This window comes from Rattus norvegicus, chromosome 13 (assembly GCF_036323735.1).
Source record: "Rattus norvegicus strain BN/NHsdMcwi chromosome 13, GRCr8, whole genome shotgun sequence".
NCBI lineage: Eukaryota > Metazoa > Chordata > Mammalia > Rodentia > Muridae > Rattus > Rattus norvegicus.
In genome coordinates this window covers 53,725,426-53,741,108 of record NC_086031.1, presented here as the reverse complement: position 1 = coordinate 53,741,108, position 15,683 = coordinate 53,725,426, and the positions used below count along the sequence as shown (strand labels likewise).

Here is a 15,683-nt window from a genome sequence, read left to right as displayed (position 1 = left end):
CCAGACCATAATAAAAATTGAAGAAGATATTTCCAGTAAGAAATACTATTAATGCATATGAGAAGTGTAAAGAAACAGTTTAATGTTTTTATTACAATTAATATTATAAAATGAATTTTCTTACATTTAATTAATTGACAATTTCTAACATGTATATAATGTATTCTGGATATTCATATCTGCAACTGTATGATTCATATTTCATCCTTGCCCTTCCTTTTGCTAATTCATATGTTTGAGCTTTGATGTGTGATGTATTTAGTTTAACCTTTGTGGTCTTCATCCATATTATTAAACACTGAAGGGTATGCTGTAAATATCATGTTTAATACTGAGCCCACACTCTCATTATTTTCAGCATCTTCTTTAGTAGAATCATAGAATCATTATAGTTCAGTAGAATAGATAATCTTCTCTGGGTAATGTTGTGGTTGCTGATTGTCTATAAATACAACCATATATGTTTAGATTTCTCAATGTTATGTCAATTCATCTTACTAACAGAATATAGACAGACACTCCTGCCTAGACCTATGACACCCCTGCCATGGACTTTTGAGTATGTTAACAATTACAGATGTGGAATCACTGTAGTAAAATGTGCCTTAAATTGTATTATGATTGGTTCCTCAAAGCATATCTGTCCAAATATATCAGAACTTACTGTGGCCTGAATGTATCTGAATTTGAGTTATAGCACAGTGGAATTTCTGATGTTTTCCTGGATAAAATAAAGACAACTAATTTCTCTGTAAGTTCACTACAGAATGTTTCTTCTTAAAATGTGTAGTGTTCTCTTCTCAGGCCTGTTCACTTACTCATTCATTCATCAAATGGTTACTGTTGGGTTGAAAATGTGGCATAAATTTACAAGTGCAACGGTACAGAGAATGATGATCATGAATCTGCATTAGGAGAGATTCCAAAAACTGATTTTTTTGATGCCATGTTGAATTTGTAGATGGATGAAATTTGCCAACAAAAACTAAAGGATTCTGGGTTAGGTTAAAAAAATGAACTATTTCAGTAATTATTTAAAATAGTTTTTAAAATTAGTAAATATGTTAAACCGTGTTGTGAGTAGCTTTAGTCAAGAAGTGATGGACAGACTATGACTATTGGAAGAACCATGACCTACATCTAGAAAGGTGTAAGATGTGAAGTGTGGCTGCTCTAAGTACTAACCACCAATGCTAATTTGCTGATCAGGAATATTAAGTCAATTTTGAGGAATTGCAAATGAAATAGACAAAGACAGAGTCGCCTATGCCCACAAGAGATGGGATATCAGCTAAGAGATGGAGGACTGTGTTAGTATGGTATTCCTACTTTAAATTGTGTCTCATTTGATGCCCACAGAAAGAAATCTTAGTGAACTAATTTGTTATTGATGTTCTATGAAAAGTATTAACTATCAAATTTGCTAAAGAATAAAACTTAGGATAAAAAGAATTTAAATTTATAAAGAAGGTAATGAATGTACAAAAAAAAAATTCTTGAACCTTCATATCAAACCAGATACACTCAAACTAATAGAAGAAAAAGTGGGAAAGAATCTCGAACATATGGCCACTGGAGAAAATTTCCTGAACAAAACACCAATGGCTTATGCTCTAAGATCAAGAATCTACTAATGGGATCTCATAAAACTAACTACAGAGCTTCTGTAAGACAAAGGACACTGTTGTTAGGACAAAACGGCAACCAGCAGATTGGGAAAAGATCTTTACCAATGCTACAACTGATAGAGGGCTTATATCCAAAATATACAAAGAACTCAAAAAGTTAGACCGCAGGGAGACAGATAATCCTATTAAAAAATGGGGTTCAGAGCCAAACAAAGAATTCACAGCTGAGGAATGCTGAATGGCTGGGAAGCACCTAAAGAAATGTTCAACATCTTTAGTCATAAGGGAAATGCAAATCAAAACAACCCTGAGATTCCACCTCACACCACTCAGAATGTCTAAGATCAAAAATTCCAGCGACAGCAGATGCTGGAGAGGATGTGGAGAAAGAGGAATATTCCTCCATTGAGGGTGGGATTGCAGACTGGTACAACCATTCTGGAAATCAGTCTGGAGGTTCCCCAGAAAATTGGACTTTGTACTACCTGAAGACCTAGCTATATCTCTCTTGGGCATATACCCAAAAGATGCCCCAACATATAACAAAGACACATGCTCCACTACGTTCATAGCAGCCTTATTTATAATAGCCAAAAGCTGGAAAGAACCCAGATGCCCTTCAACAGAGGAATGGATACAGAAAATGTGGTATATCTACACAATGGAATACTACTCAACTACTAAAAACAATGACTTTATGAAATTCATAGGCAAATAGATGGAACTGGAAAATATCATCCTGAGTGAGGTAACCCAATCACAGAAAAACACATGTGGTATGCACTCATTGATAAGTGGATATTAGCCCAAATGCTCGAATTACCCCAGATGCACAGAGCACATGAAACTCAAGAAGGATGACCAAAATGCGAATGCTTCATTCCTTCTTTAAAAGGGGGACAAGAATACCCTTGAGAGGGAATAGGGAGGCAAAATTTAGAACAGAGTCTGAAGGAACGGCCATTCAGAGCCTGCCCCACATGTGGCTCATACATATACAGCCACCAAACTAGGTAAGATGGATGAAGCAAAGAAGTGCAGGCTGACAGCAACCGGATGTAGATCTCTCCTAAGAGACAGAGCCAGAATATGGCAAATACATAGGCAAATGCCAGCAGCAAACCACTGAACTGAGAACGGGACCCCCATTGAAGGAATCAGAGAAAGGACTGAAAGCTTGAAGGGGCTTGAGACCCCATATGAACAACAATGCCAACCAACCAGACCTTCCAGGGTCTAAGCCACTACCCAAAGACTATACATGGACTGACCCTGGGCTCCAACCTCATAGGTAGCAATGAATAGCCTAGTAATAGCACCAGTGGTAGGGGAAGCCCTTGGTCCTGCCAAGGCTGGGAGGAGAACGATAATGGGAGGAAGTTTGGGAGAGGAACATCCATATAGAAGAGGAGGGTGAAGGTTTAGGGGATGTTGGTCTGGAAACCGGGAAAGGGAATAACATTTGAAATGTAAATGAGAAATACCCAATTTAATAAAGGTGGGAAAAACGAAAAACAAAAAAAGATATACAACATACCTAGCAAATTGTAGGAATTCAAATCATGATGAGAGAGTTCTGAGCTATTAAAATGAGCAAAGTAATTAGTAGGTCCTTACCAGTTGCTGACAAGGAACACTCAGGCACTGCTATCTGACTGGAAACCACCACAGCTGCTCTGAGGAAATAGTTTGACAGTGTCTCACAAACTTTGACAAAGTCTTAGAGCATGTAACTACCAATCCAAAACTATCTGTGTCTGCACATAGATGCCTGTGCTATAGGTATGTACAGGTGTTGGTATCAGTGTGCACAGGTCATTGTGAGCAAGTTTGCATGCCACAGGTTGATTTTTACATTACTTACCATATCACTCTTCATGGTTTTGTTTGTTTCTTTGTTAGACACATGATTGAGGTTGACCAATTCAGCTAGACTGCCAGGAGAGTAACTTCAGGGACCTATGTGACTCTCCCATCCCTGTCTAATGCTGGCACTATAGACATATACTGCTTTTCCAAGCTTTCCTTTTTTTTAAATTTCTGTAGTCATGGTGATGGTAGAGGTAGTATTCTGCTGGTAATTCACAGTTTCTCCTGCTTGCATAGCATACAATTTACTGACTGAGACATATCTATGCATATGACATTTTTATAGTGACACAACATGGTGATAGAGATCAGATTTATGGTTGCTAGGTGTTAAAGGTCAGATGTTTGTGACTGACAGGATGGCAAGAGGCATGTTGTGAGCATAGATGGAACTGTCTAGTATATTGAAGAGCGTATGGAACCTGACAGTTCCATAGAAGCACACATACCTCAAAGCATTGAACACACACACACACACACACACACACACACACACACACACACACACAGAGAGAGAGAGAGAGAGAGAGAGAGAGACAGAGACAGAGACAGAGAAAGGAGACAGACCCAGACAAAGACAGAGACAGTGAGACCGAGAGACACAGAGACAGAGAAACAGAGACAGACAGAGATAGAGACAGACAGAGAGACAGAGACAGACAGATACAGTCACTTGGCATAAAAGCACAACCTTGTAATTCCAGCAGTTCATACACTGAGACAGGAAGTTTGTGAGTTTGATGCTAGCCTGGACTACATACTGATATCCTGACAAAAATTAATAGTAAGTAAGTTACTCAGTCAGTCTACCCATGTTGCATCCTTGATTAAAACTTCTAACTTGGGATGGAATCTAATCTCCATTCCTCATAGCAATAATCCCTAAAAAATCAAGCTTCAGGAACCCTTTAATGACATCTTCTCTAACTTTCCCTTACTTGGCACCCTGCCTGCTCTGAGACTCATTTACAATTTCTAGTTTTTCCCAGATATTTCCAGCTCAGACTGAGTTTAAAGGAAACTCAATATCAGCTCTTTAGACAGAATGACACTAAGCAAAGTTAAGAATGTCTCAAATATTTGTAGAATGGATAAATGAATAAACACAAGGGATGAACAAAAAAATTCTTGAAAACCATCTTTCTTTTATAAAACAAAAAATGAAATGAATAAGGATGCTGTAAGAAGTTTCAGTGTTCCTTTTGATATTTGTTTGGATTCTTTTAATATATTTTGTGAGGTTCTCTGAAGCAAAGTCATTCTTCATGAAAAAGAAATGCTACTCTAATATTTAAAGTACAATTTTATTAAAACATGAAGGGGAAAAATTAAATAAAATGTTTATATAATTTATTTATACAATGAACAATGCAGCACATCAATATGAATGTATAAGTATAGTTCAATATGATATAATCACATTAGATTTCAGCTCCACATCAAATTGCAAGTGAGCATTTATTATATTATATATCAAGAAATATATCTGCTTCTCTAGTGAGTTGTAAGATACAACATGACTTCTATAAGAAATACATCCTCATATACCTCATCTACCTTTCGGAATTCTATTCGTTTCCTTATCCTGCATGCCCGCTCCCTTCTCATGTAGTAATTCTAATTAATTTTAAATAATTTACTGATTAAGTGTTTTGTCTCTGATATGAGTGCTTTTCTGTTTGTTTTATTTTTATGGCAAGTGAAACCTTGTGAGTTTCCACAGATTAAAAATGGAGGTCTATATCATGAGAGGAGACGAAGACCCTACTTCCCAGTACCTATAGGAAATGAGTACAGCTATTACTGTGACAATGGGTTTTTGACACCTTCTCTGTCATACTGGGACTACCTTCGTTGCACAGAAAAAGGGTGGGAGCCTGAAGTCCCGTGCCTCAGTAAGTCAATGTCTTTATATTAAATTATGGTTAATCCTTTTAGAGTGAAAAGAATAGACCACATATATAATTACAGTTAAGTTTCTCATAATAAAAATAAGACCAACAGAAGAATTCATGAGCAAAAAGACTAGCTTGTGTCCTTTGAGAGCAATTCTTCACATAAATAATAGGGAGTACCTTTAGCATTGCATATTTTATTTATAAAAAATAAAGATAAAGGCTACTATTAAACATCTGCTACTAACTTTACTTTTGGATGTCACGTATGTTCATTTAAAGTTAACCAAATTTAACTTAGTTAATTTTCAAACAAATGGAAGTTTTTATTTTTTATTTATCATTTTTATGGTTTTTAGAACAATGTGTTTTCCATTATGTGGAGAATGGGGAATCTTCATACTGGCAAAGAAAATATGTAGAGGAACAGGCTGTAAAAGTCCAGTGTTACAATGGCTATAGTCTTCCAAATGGTCAAGACACGATTACATGTACAGAGAATGGCTGGTCCCCTCCTGCCAAATGCATTAGTAAGTACCCTGTTCAGAGATCACAACATGCTCATAACTTCCCATCTTATATATTAAATAGGGCAAAATGCTGTATTGTTTTGAGTGTTCTTAAGTGAAGGGTTGTTAATAAGTATATAACAGAGTAAGCATACCTAGTAGCTATAATACAACAAAACATTGGGTAAACTTTTCATTAATTTATAGTAGTATTATCTTTGAAATAACTGTCATTTGACTCAAAACAACTTTAAAAATACAGTGTAGAATTAAACAAATATGATAATTGCAACATGTATCATTGATATATTCAAGAATTTATTTTTATATGATTAATATTAGTTATTTGTTAAGTATGTACCGAGTTTAATTTTGTAGTCTTATTTATGCTTGTTTTGCTCATATTCATAATTTTCCATATTCTTTTGAGGGTCTTTGTTCATTGAGCTGATTTATGTGAGCATATTCCTTTTCATATTTACATATCTTTTCATTTTTAATAGTCCTGTCTATGTACAGTTCATTAGCTTTTTATGCCAAGTAACTCAACAGCATCTTAAAACTAATGACAGGTAAGCAGAGGACACCAAACAACCCCCATGCCCTGTGTCCTGCCCACAGCAGGAACCACTATGGAAGTAGACAGAAGGGAGAAAAAGAAAATCACAGTTTGAGCATTAGGGGAAAAGGTAGAATTTGAGAAGCGAGAGTGGAGAAAACAGCCTGTTTTAAGTAGCCAGCCCTACCACCTGAGGCGATGGTGAAATCTCAGCCCATGCTGCCACTGAGGGACATGTCTGGGTTGATGGCCTTGCAGGGGTCTGTGTTGATGTCTGTGGCTAATATTACTACTAAAGATCATGTGGACATTTGTTAGTGGGTTTTTTAAAGAGTGGTTTTGTTTTTCTCTAGCTTCCAAATAATTAAGATTATTTAACAAGATTTAAGGACACAGCAACTGAGAAGTATTACTATATTTCATCCTCCAAACTGATCTGGCTACCCTCCTGCCAAAATCCTTGTGATACTTGCATTTTAGTACTATCTGGCTCTCTCTACTCCAAGTGTATTCTCATCCTGGGCACTCCCAGGGGCTAATCCTCACTTCCTCTCTCTCTTACCCGCTACCTTGGCTGGGAAGAAGTCCAGCCCTATTGTTTACTCGGCTTAGTCACAGGCCGAGCAGCTTCTTTATTGAGCAATTAGAGAATAGTTCTGGAGCAATGTTTACACATATTCAAACAGGAGATTCTCAGAAAAGGATTACATCCAGATATAGGGGCACAATGATCAGCATCTGAATAATACGAGGATAATCTTTACATAGTGCACAATACTATTGTGCCTACAGATGTCTCTGGTCTAGTCTGCCACATAGGACCACTTTAAAGGCTTGGGATTGCACAGAGCTGGTCCCATCACTTGACTACTGTGAGATGGACTGTGTGTGAATGTGTTGTCCTCCTCCACTCCTCAGCCATTACCACCTAACCTACAGCAGTCAGGAAATCTGGCCCTGTGATCACTAGAGTGGGAGGACTGGCTTTGCCTCCCACCAGCGACAGTGCTTGGGTAAGCAAACTGCACCTCCACTGAGCAGCGCAGTAGAGCTGAATCTGGTGGTATGGATGTGGGTGAACCAGCCCTGAGGACCTGAGAGCAAGAGTGTGTTGACCCTGCACCTTACCAGGTACAGTACTCAGTGAGCTAGGAAGACAGGAGAGTGCTAGAGAGTTTGCCCTGGTAGTACAGGAGATCTGGCAGTCTGACCAACTCAGCAACCTCCCATGTCCATATTCAAAACTTTGAGCTGGCCCATCCCAATATCTACCTCATCTATAAACTGCTGGGGTGGCTGAAAGGGCTGATTCTGAAGATCCAAAGCTGCAGGATCTCCATGACACACAGGGCAACAACAGGATATCCAAGAGGATTCCTGGTGAGGATCCAGTATTGATGATGTAGAAGAAGCTTTTGGGGGGTGGATGGATTGTAAGGGCAACCAGTGGATATTAAGGGACAGAGAGATGAGTGGGATTGGGGTACATGATGTGAAACACACAAAGAATCAATAAAAATATTTTTAAATTGAGAGTTATATGCTCACTTTCCAAGGATTCATCTTTGAAAAGTCATTTTTATTCAAGAATCAGTTCATAAATAGTTAGTGTTCAAGTCAGTAGCATTGAAAGATGAATATGTCCCGCTGGTCTCCAGGAATGCTGACACACCTGAGAGCACAAGTGAGACCACCACATCTGCTCACATTCCTGGCCCAAGAGGTATCTGCCTGGAGCCCTCTGGACACAGGAACCGAGGAGCAGTCTGGGACAGGAGCTTCTGTCTGCACCAGAAACTGACCCTGTGACACAGCTCTCTGTACCAATATCCCCCTGGGAGAAAGCCCATCTCCAGGAGTACTGACACACAGGTTTACAGGAGGCTCAAGTCACTGTCAGAGACAACAAGACCAGATAACACCAGAGACAACCAGATGGTACACTACATAGCCTGAAGATGGCTCAACATGTTAGAGAATGTCTCTTCCAACTGACTCCATTGATCTGAAGCTGTTCCCAATAACTATGCTGGTTCCAGATGCTGAGTGTGGCCAAAATGGATAATATTTGGTTCTATTATTTCATTATATAAATTATTGACCCTGTGTACATTTGCATGCATGTATGTGTTTACGGGTATATGTTCAGCACATTTGAACACACAGATATCAGATGCTTTTGAAAGTCAACTCACTCTTTTCATCATGTGAGCATCTATTAGTATCTTGTCTATATTATTATTTCTAAATTCTTATCTTGCTTATTAGAAATCTAACCAGTAAAAAGAAAGAAAGAAAGAAAGAAAGAAAGAAAGAAAGAAAGAAAGAAAGAAAGAAATTTAACCAGTGATATTTTTCAAGAACTATTTAACGTAACTTTAAAAAAGGCTCTTTAAAGAATTCATTACTTTTTAATTTTTATTTTTCACTCATCGTGGTTTTACAGAATTGTTAAACAAAAGATATTAAAATTATTCCAATGTAATATTCACTTATATTAAATTATACTTAATAAGTCTACATTGGATTTACTTATTGGTAAAAAATACCTTTGATATACCACAATAAATGTATTTTGATATTAAGCTAATCTACTTTTCTGAATTCTATATTTCATGTTAACTACTATATATAGGAATTTAGGTCACAAAAATGCTATGACACTTTCCTAAAAATATAATGAACATTTCCACTTATCTATTTATTTGTATCATGTCATAAATATGAGTAAATTTGAGCTGTGAAATATTTTTAAATTTGAAAGCTTTAGTGAAGAGATAAATGCTATATAGAATCCTTTTTCATTTTAATAAATGGTTCAGTTGTACTTCCTAGAAGGCTTTTATACAGTATCTAATTTGTTAGAATACATTAACCTATAAAGCTTTTTTCTTGTAATGGAAACTATTCAGCTTATCCTCTGACACTTTAGAAATGAAATCTTCAATTTTATTATGCATTAGAATCGTGTGATGTGCCTATATTTGAGAATGCTGGAACTAACAATGATAGCACTTGGTTTAAACTCAATGACAAAATAAACTATGAATGTCATGTTGGATATGTGAACAAACATAAACATACCAAAGGCTCTATAACTTGTCATCATGATGGATGGTCTGACATACCCTCATGTTATGGTGAGTACTGTTATCTCTAGAATTTTTTCACAAAGCAAAATTAAATATTTATTTTTAACTTAAAAATATTAAATATCCTAGAGTCTTCTATTAGATTTATTATAAACTAAGAAAAAATGCTATGAAAGGGATTTTGGAAAGACAGAAGAGATGATAATATCTGTTTGTATTACTTCACTGTATTAATTTATTCTGTATGTATTTGCATGAATGTATGTGTTTGTGGATGTATGTAAACCACGTTGGACATGCAGATGTCAGATGCTTGTGTGAGTCAGCTCACTCTTTTCATCGTGCAAGTCCTTAGGATTGAACTCAGGTCACCAGGCTTAGAGTCAACAACAGAATCAACAACTCTCATGGTGTAAATCTTCTCACTAGTGTGATAATCTATTTTTAAAACATTACATTCATCAGGTGGGATATATATCTTATTTGACTATAATTGTTTTTAGTATCATAAATGCAAGCTCTTAATTTTTTAAACTAGGTCATCATTTCTAAAATTATAATTTGCAGTGTAAAATGAGAACATGAAAACTTGAACAATGTGAGGGAGGAAGCTGAAAGACAATTGGCAATGCAGAAAAAAATTGAAAGGACAATAGGAGAGACTAAGGAAATTGATTTCCAGCACAACTTCAAGCAAAGTGGCACAGACCTATAATCTTATCACTTGGGAAAAAGAAGCATAAGGTTCTCTATTTCAAGATAAGTCAGGGTTATACAGGAAACTTATCACAAACAAACAACAAGAAACACATAACCACCAAATAATAATATCAAACTAAAAAATGAAGATCATTACTTTTACTGAGAATAAGCCATTCAATATTATAAAATCAGGACTTTCTACAGTACAATGCTAAAATAAATGCAAGGATGAAAGTATTCATTCATTGGGACAATACTTAGCTAAGTCATGGTCTTAGGGTCGGTTCTAGTATTAGATAAATAAGATGAGCACTTATATGAAATTATTTATATACAATTCTGTTGTGTGACAAAATTTTTCCTGTGGAGATGATACGCAAACATCTACTCAAATCAAATAGGAGGCAGAACACACCAATATACAAATCCCACCAAAGTCCAATGGGGTGAAACATGAGTTTTATTGAAGTTACTTATAGAAATATAGGTAAGGGTTTATTTACAGGAGGAAAAATGACTCAAAGACAGTTGCATCACCAAACCCTATGCAGTATGGGTGACATCTCACAAAATCTGGGAACCTGAAGTACACTGCACAGCCTGAAGATGGCTCAACATGTTGGAGAACATCTCTTCCAACTGACTCCATTGGTCTGAAGCCCTTTGAGACAGCTAAGGTGGTTTCACCTACTTCCAGAGAGCTGGTAGCCAAAGTATATAGGTGCCCATACTCACCTTGAACCTATCAGGACTCCAGGAAGCTTAATTTACCTCTTGTCAATAAACGTATGTTTCTACAAAAAAATGACAATGAAGATCAAAACATGTGTGGAAAAAAACAATAAATACTTCAGTGTCTTAAAAATAAAGAAACTCTACCTGTCTACATTGGCATTTATCTGTTCAGCAGCTGATAAGACATCTACTATCACTGTAAGGCTTCAGAGCAAACATGTTTGCTTCAGTTGAGTATGTGCTTTAGGTGATAAGGAAGGAAGAACTTGCCCTTTAACTATCGATTTTCATCATAGGAAATGCTTCAAGCAATCATTATCGTAGCCTGAAATCATTAGTCTTGACGTTGTGTACATTCCTTTGACTTGATCTCTCAAAATTTCAAATGTTGTCTTTTTTAGATTCAACAAAGATTTGTGGGCCTCCTCCACCTATTGCCAATGGAGACACCACATCCTTCCCACTACCAGTATACATACCACCATCATCAGTTGAATATCAGTGCCAGTCTTTATACCAACTGCAAGGCAACAAGACAATAATATGTATAAATGGAGAGTGGTCTGATCCACCAAAATGTTTACGTAAGTAACATATTCTTATAGATCCCGGGAAAGTCAGTATTCCAATCTGAAGGCTGAACTCAACTCATTTTTAGTGTATAGATTGCCATATGTGGTAAATCCCAAAGAGGTACTCAAATTTAACAACTTAAATCTGTTAAGAATCTAAATGGGTGTCAGTATACAAAATCAGCTTTTTTTCTGTATATTAATTCCATTTTTATGAGATGTAAAAATAAAACAATCTCACTTACACTAATTAAAATTAATCTACCAATGACTTCAAAAGAACTGAATGACTTCTGAGTGCTGAAGCTTATTGATGAAGGAATTCACAAAACAAAAATTGAAAAGTCTATATTATAGGTTTAGAAGAATAATATTAAAATGCCTGTGCCTGTGTTTCCCAAGGCAATTAGCAGAGTCTATGAAACTCCATTAAAATATGGAAACATACTTCATACAATATGAGAAACAATTCTAAAATCTGTATGAAAGTACTATAAAATGTATTTGAGTAAAAGGAACTTAACATATAGAAAAAATCTGGAAGTATTGTAATACCTTATTTCAAGGTACACCAGTAGCTACAGTAACAAGAACATTCTGACACTAAGATAAAACTGATGCACAGAAGAGGAATGTATATTTGAGAAATTATCTAAACATTTATAGTTAATTGATCTTGATAGAGTTTCAAATACACACTGGGAAAAGGCATAGCATCTTCCATAAATAATACAAGGAAAGTTGAGATATACACAGAGATGACCAATTTTGTTCCTGTTTCATTCTGTGAGAAAAAAGTCAACTAAAAGTGGAACAAAGACATAAATGTAAGAACAAAAACATTGCAACTACAAGGGAGAACTAATGCAGGTTTGGACTCTGAATATTTGAATGGCATCCCAAAGAACACACAAAAAATAAAACCCTGAGCAGTGGAGTTTGTCACAATGAAATGCTTCTGCATAGTAAAGAAAATAATCATTATATTTAGTAGACAGACTTCAAAATTGGGGAAAATTATTGTCAGTTAATTCATTGTCACAGGTTTGCATATGTAACATAGGGGTTTTCCATGTCAAAGAATCATGAGAATATTTCAATTCATTTTAGAAGGTAAGTCTACAAAACTGGGGTAAAAGGAACAAACATTTATCAAAAATAAATAAATACATATGTCAGTGAGGAAAATAATGCTTAATTTAATTATCTCTCATGGTTCTGCCTGTCAAAGTCACAATGAGATTCTTTATCATTCAGTTAGAATTCTTTATGGGAAAAGCCCTTAAAATAACAAATGCTTATGTAGAGAAAAAGAAGCTCATACTCTGTTAATGAGGTATGATTTTGAACAGTTACAATGAAAAACTATATAAAGATTGCTTTAAAATGTATATACCATTCCTGTACCCATCTTTTGCTATATATGCAAAGGAAACAAATTAACCTACTTAATATCCAAATATATGTTAATTGTACAGTGCTAATTGACAGGACCTAAGACAAGGAAATCATCTATATTTCCAAAAATATTCAATGCCTAAAGACAATGTAGTGTATTTATATGATGTAAGCCAAGATAGTGATTGGAAGAGCTACTTTTCAATTATGTTTGTCACTTAGCCAGTTTTGTTTTATGATAAATATTTAAAAATATCAAAATAAAATTTATGATGTATTAATAGTTACTTCTTGGTGAGTATATCACAAATATTGTGTAGGCAATTGGGATTTGGTTTCTAATTCCTTTATTTTAAATAATTGTCATATCATTGAACATTAGATCTAAGTACCATTCATAAGTCATATGTCAAATTGTATAACTTTGCCCACTATCTAAATCAAGGTAAACCATCATAAATATCCTAAAATGCAAGTTACTGATGTTAGGAATGATTGATGATAAGATCTGATTATCACATTATATATTATTTTTATATCATTTAATGCTCTATATTTACTTAACTCTATATGCTGTCTTTATTTGTTTTTAAAAAGTTTGTCAAAGTATTCTTTTAATATATAATAAGTTCACTCTACTTGAAAACTGGATCTCTGTAGTTTCATGTATGATATCTGATGGTATGTTTTGCTTTTAGATCCATGTATAATATCAATAGAAATTATGAGGAAGCATAACATAACTTTCAGAACGGAAGAAAACCAAAGGCTGTATTACCAATCAGGGGAGATGCAAGAATTTAAGTGTAAAAATGGACATCATCTGGCAACAACTCAACCGTTGATTACAATATGCATTAATGGTCACCTCAATTACCCTGTTTGCACAAAATAACATTTAAAGTATTAGTAGAACTTACATATACATCTTTGTTCCACTAAGGTGCATGTTATTATCAATACAGTAAGAGCTTTACTTTTGAACTCTTGCTTAACTCATTTTCATTTATAAGTATAAGCTTGTATTGATGTATGATGATTAATCTGGAAACTAAGAGACTGCAGACACCAAGGAAAATACACTTTTTTCAAAGCTCCTAAACCAAAACATGATATATACTAGCACAAAAACCAGTTGCAATAATTAGATATTAACTTCTCTGTCTTTATCCACTAATTTCCCAAATCTTTCAAAGCTTCTGCTATACCCTATGAAATAAAGCTCTGATTCACAGTGAACATAAAACATGTTCTGAGTCTTCAAAACTGTATAATTTCACAAATATGTAAGAAAATTATCATATTTATATTGCTAATGGATATAAGTAAGACTGTGTATTGCTTTAGTTGGTAATTAATAAGTAGGAAGATTTTTGTGAAAGAACATCTTGATGTGTGACTTTTTATTTTAATTTTTTCAAGCAATTATACAATGACTTAAATTTTAATTACATGTATGATTACAGTGACTATCACAATATTGGCACTAAAACCTATGAACATTTTGTGTAACTTGCGAACAAGCAAGAAGCAGCATATTCTCTGCAAAAATAGAAAGAAAAATACATGTTAAACAAAATAGACATGTCTTAAGAAATGGTAGGGCTATGAGTTTTTGCCTCTCTTCCCAGCCTACTTCCATCCCCTTGGGACTTATCCTCATGGGGCAGAGATTTTGTCTTTTATCCATTCCTTCTAACCTTTTTCAATTTTTCTTTTGTTGTTTTTACTCTATGTAAACTTACTGAACAGTTCTGTACCAGGGGCACCATAGCCACCACGCATGGCTAGAAATCAAGGATCCCAAAGCCACTACACATGGCTAGAGTCCAGAGTAGGTAACAACAACCCAAAGGGGTAACTATCATCTCAACATAGCGAGACCAAAAATTTACAAGAACTCCAAATGCAGTAACTCTAGATGCCACAACACTGACACAAAAACAAAAACATGATTAAACAAAGCCATATGCTTTCTTGAGAAGCAATCAGACCTATTTTCACATGCCATGAGAAAAGCAATTAAGCTGCAAGAAAAAAACAAGAGCTTCCAAAAGGCATTGTAAATATGCTGAAGAATTATCAAAAGAATGTGAATAAATGCCTAAATGAGGACAGTGAGAACAACAGATAAACAGCTGAATGAAATAATGAAAAGTTCCAGATATGAAAGTTGAATTTAATGAAGTGGGGGGAAAACACCAAAGAAATGTCAAACTGAATTAAAACTCAAAAAGCTCAGGAAATCAAATAAAAGCTCACTAAAAAACCTATCTAACATGTTGAATGAAGCGAAATATAGAATTTAAGGTCTGGAAGACAAGATTAAAAAATAGGTAGCTCAGTAGTAGAAACATTAAATTTAAAAATAAAGAAACTAAAGGAAGATGGGAAGGAAGGAAGGAAGGAAGGAAGGAAGGAAGGAAGGAATAGAGAAAAATAAGAGAGAGGGAGAGAGGATAAAAAAAGATCCAGGCAGAAAGACCCAGTCACAAAATATTAAGGAAACTTAGACATTATAAAAAGAGAAATACATAGAGGAAAGAGGGGGAAATAACAAAAAAGGCATAAAAATATTGAAAAACATATAGAAGAATGCTTTCATTGTATAAGAATCATATAGAAAGAGAAATAGACAACACCAGATCTCCATAACACATGATAATCAAAACACTATATGTTCACAATAAAGTATTCAAATGTCACCAGGGCTAAAAGCCTAGC

At 35.2% G+C, this 15,683-nt stretch overlaps 1 protein-coding gene across 11 annotated transcripts in view; it reads left to right on the top strand.

Annotated features, from left to right (window-relative positions):
- The window catches only part of Cfhr2 (complement factor H-related 2), a 71,673-nt gene extending 57,117 nt beyond the window's left edge, over nucleotides 1–14,556 (top strand). For 6 of the 11 annotated variants that reach the window (XM_063272619.1, XM_006249947.5, XM_006249950.5 and 3 more), the window contains 5 exons: nucleotides 5,198–5,392; nucleotides 5,752–5,922; nucleotides 9,424–9,600; nucleotides 11,391–11,573; nucleotides 13,658–14,556. In XM_063272619.1, coding sequence (XP_063128689.1) covers nucleotides 5,198–5,392; nucleotides 5,752–5,922; nucleotides 9,424–9,600; nucleotides 11,391–11,573; nucleotides 13,658–13,854 — 923 coding nt within the window. In that variant the 3' untranslated portion in view covers nucleotides 13,855–14,556. The remainder of the gene's footprint in view (nucleotides 1–5,197; nucleotides 5,393–5,751; nucleotides 5,923–9,423; nucleotides 9,601–11,390; nucleotides 11,574–13,657) is intronic. The other 5 variants (XM_063272622.1, XM_063272620.1, XM_006249948.5 and 2 more) reach the window with 3 other exon arrangements.
- Nucleotides 14,557–15,683: the final 1,127 nt, after the last annotated feature.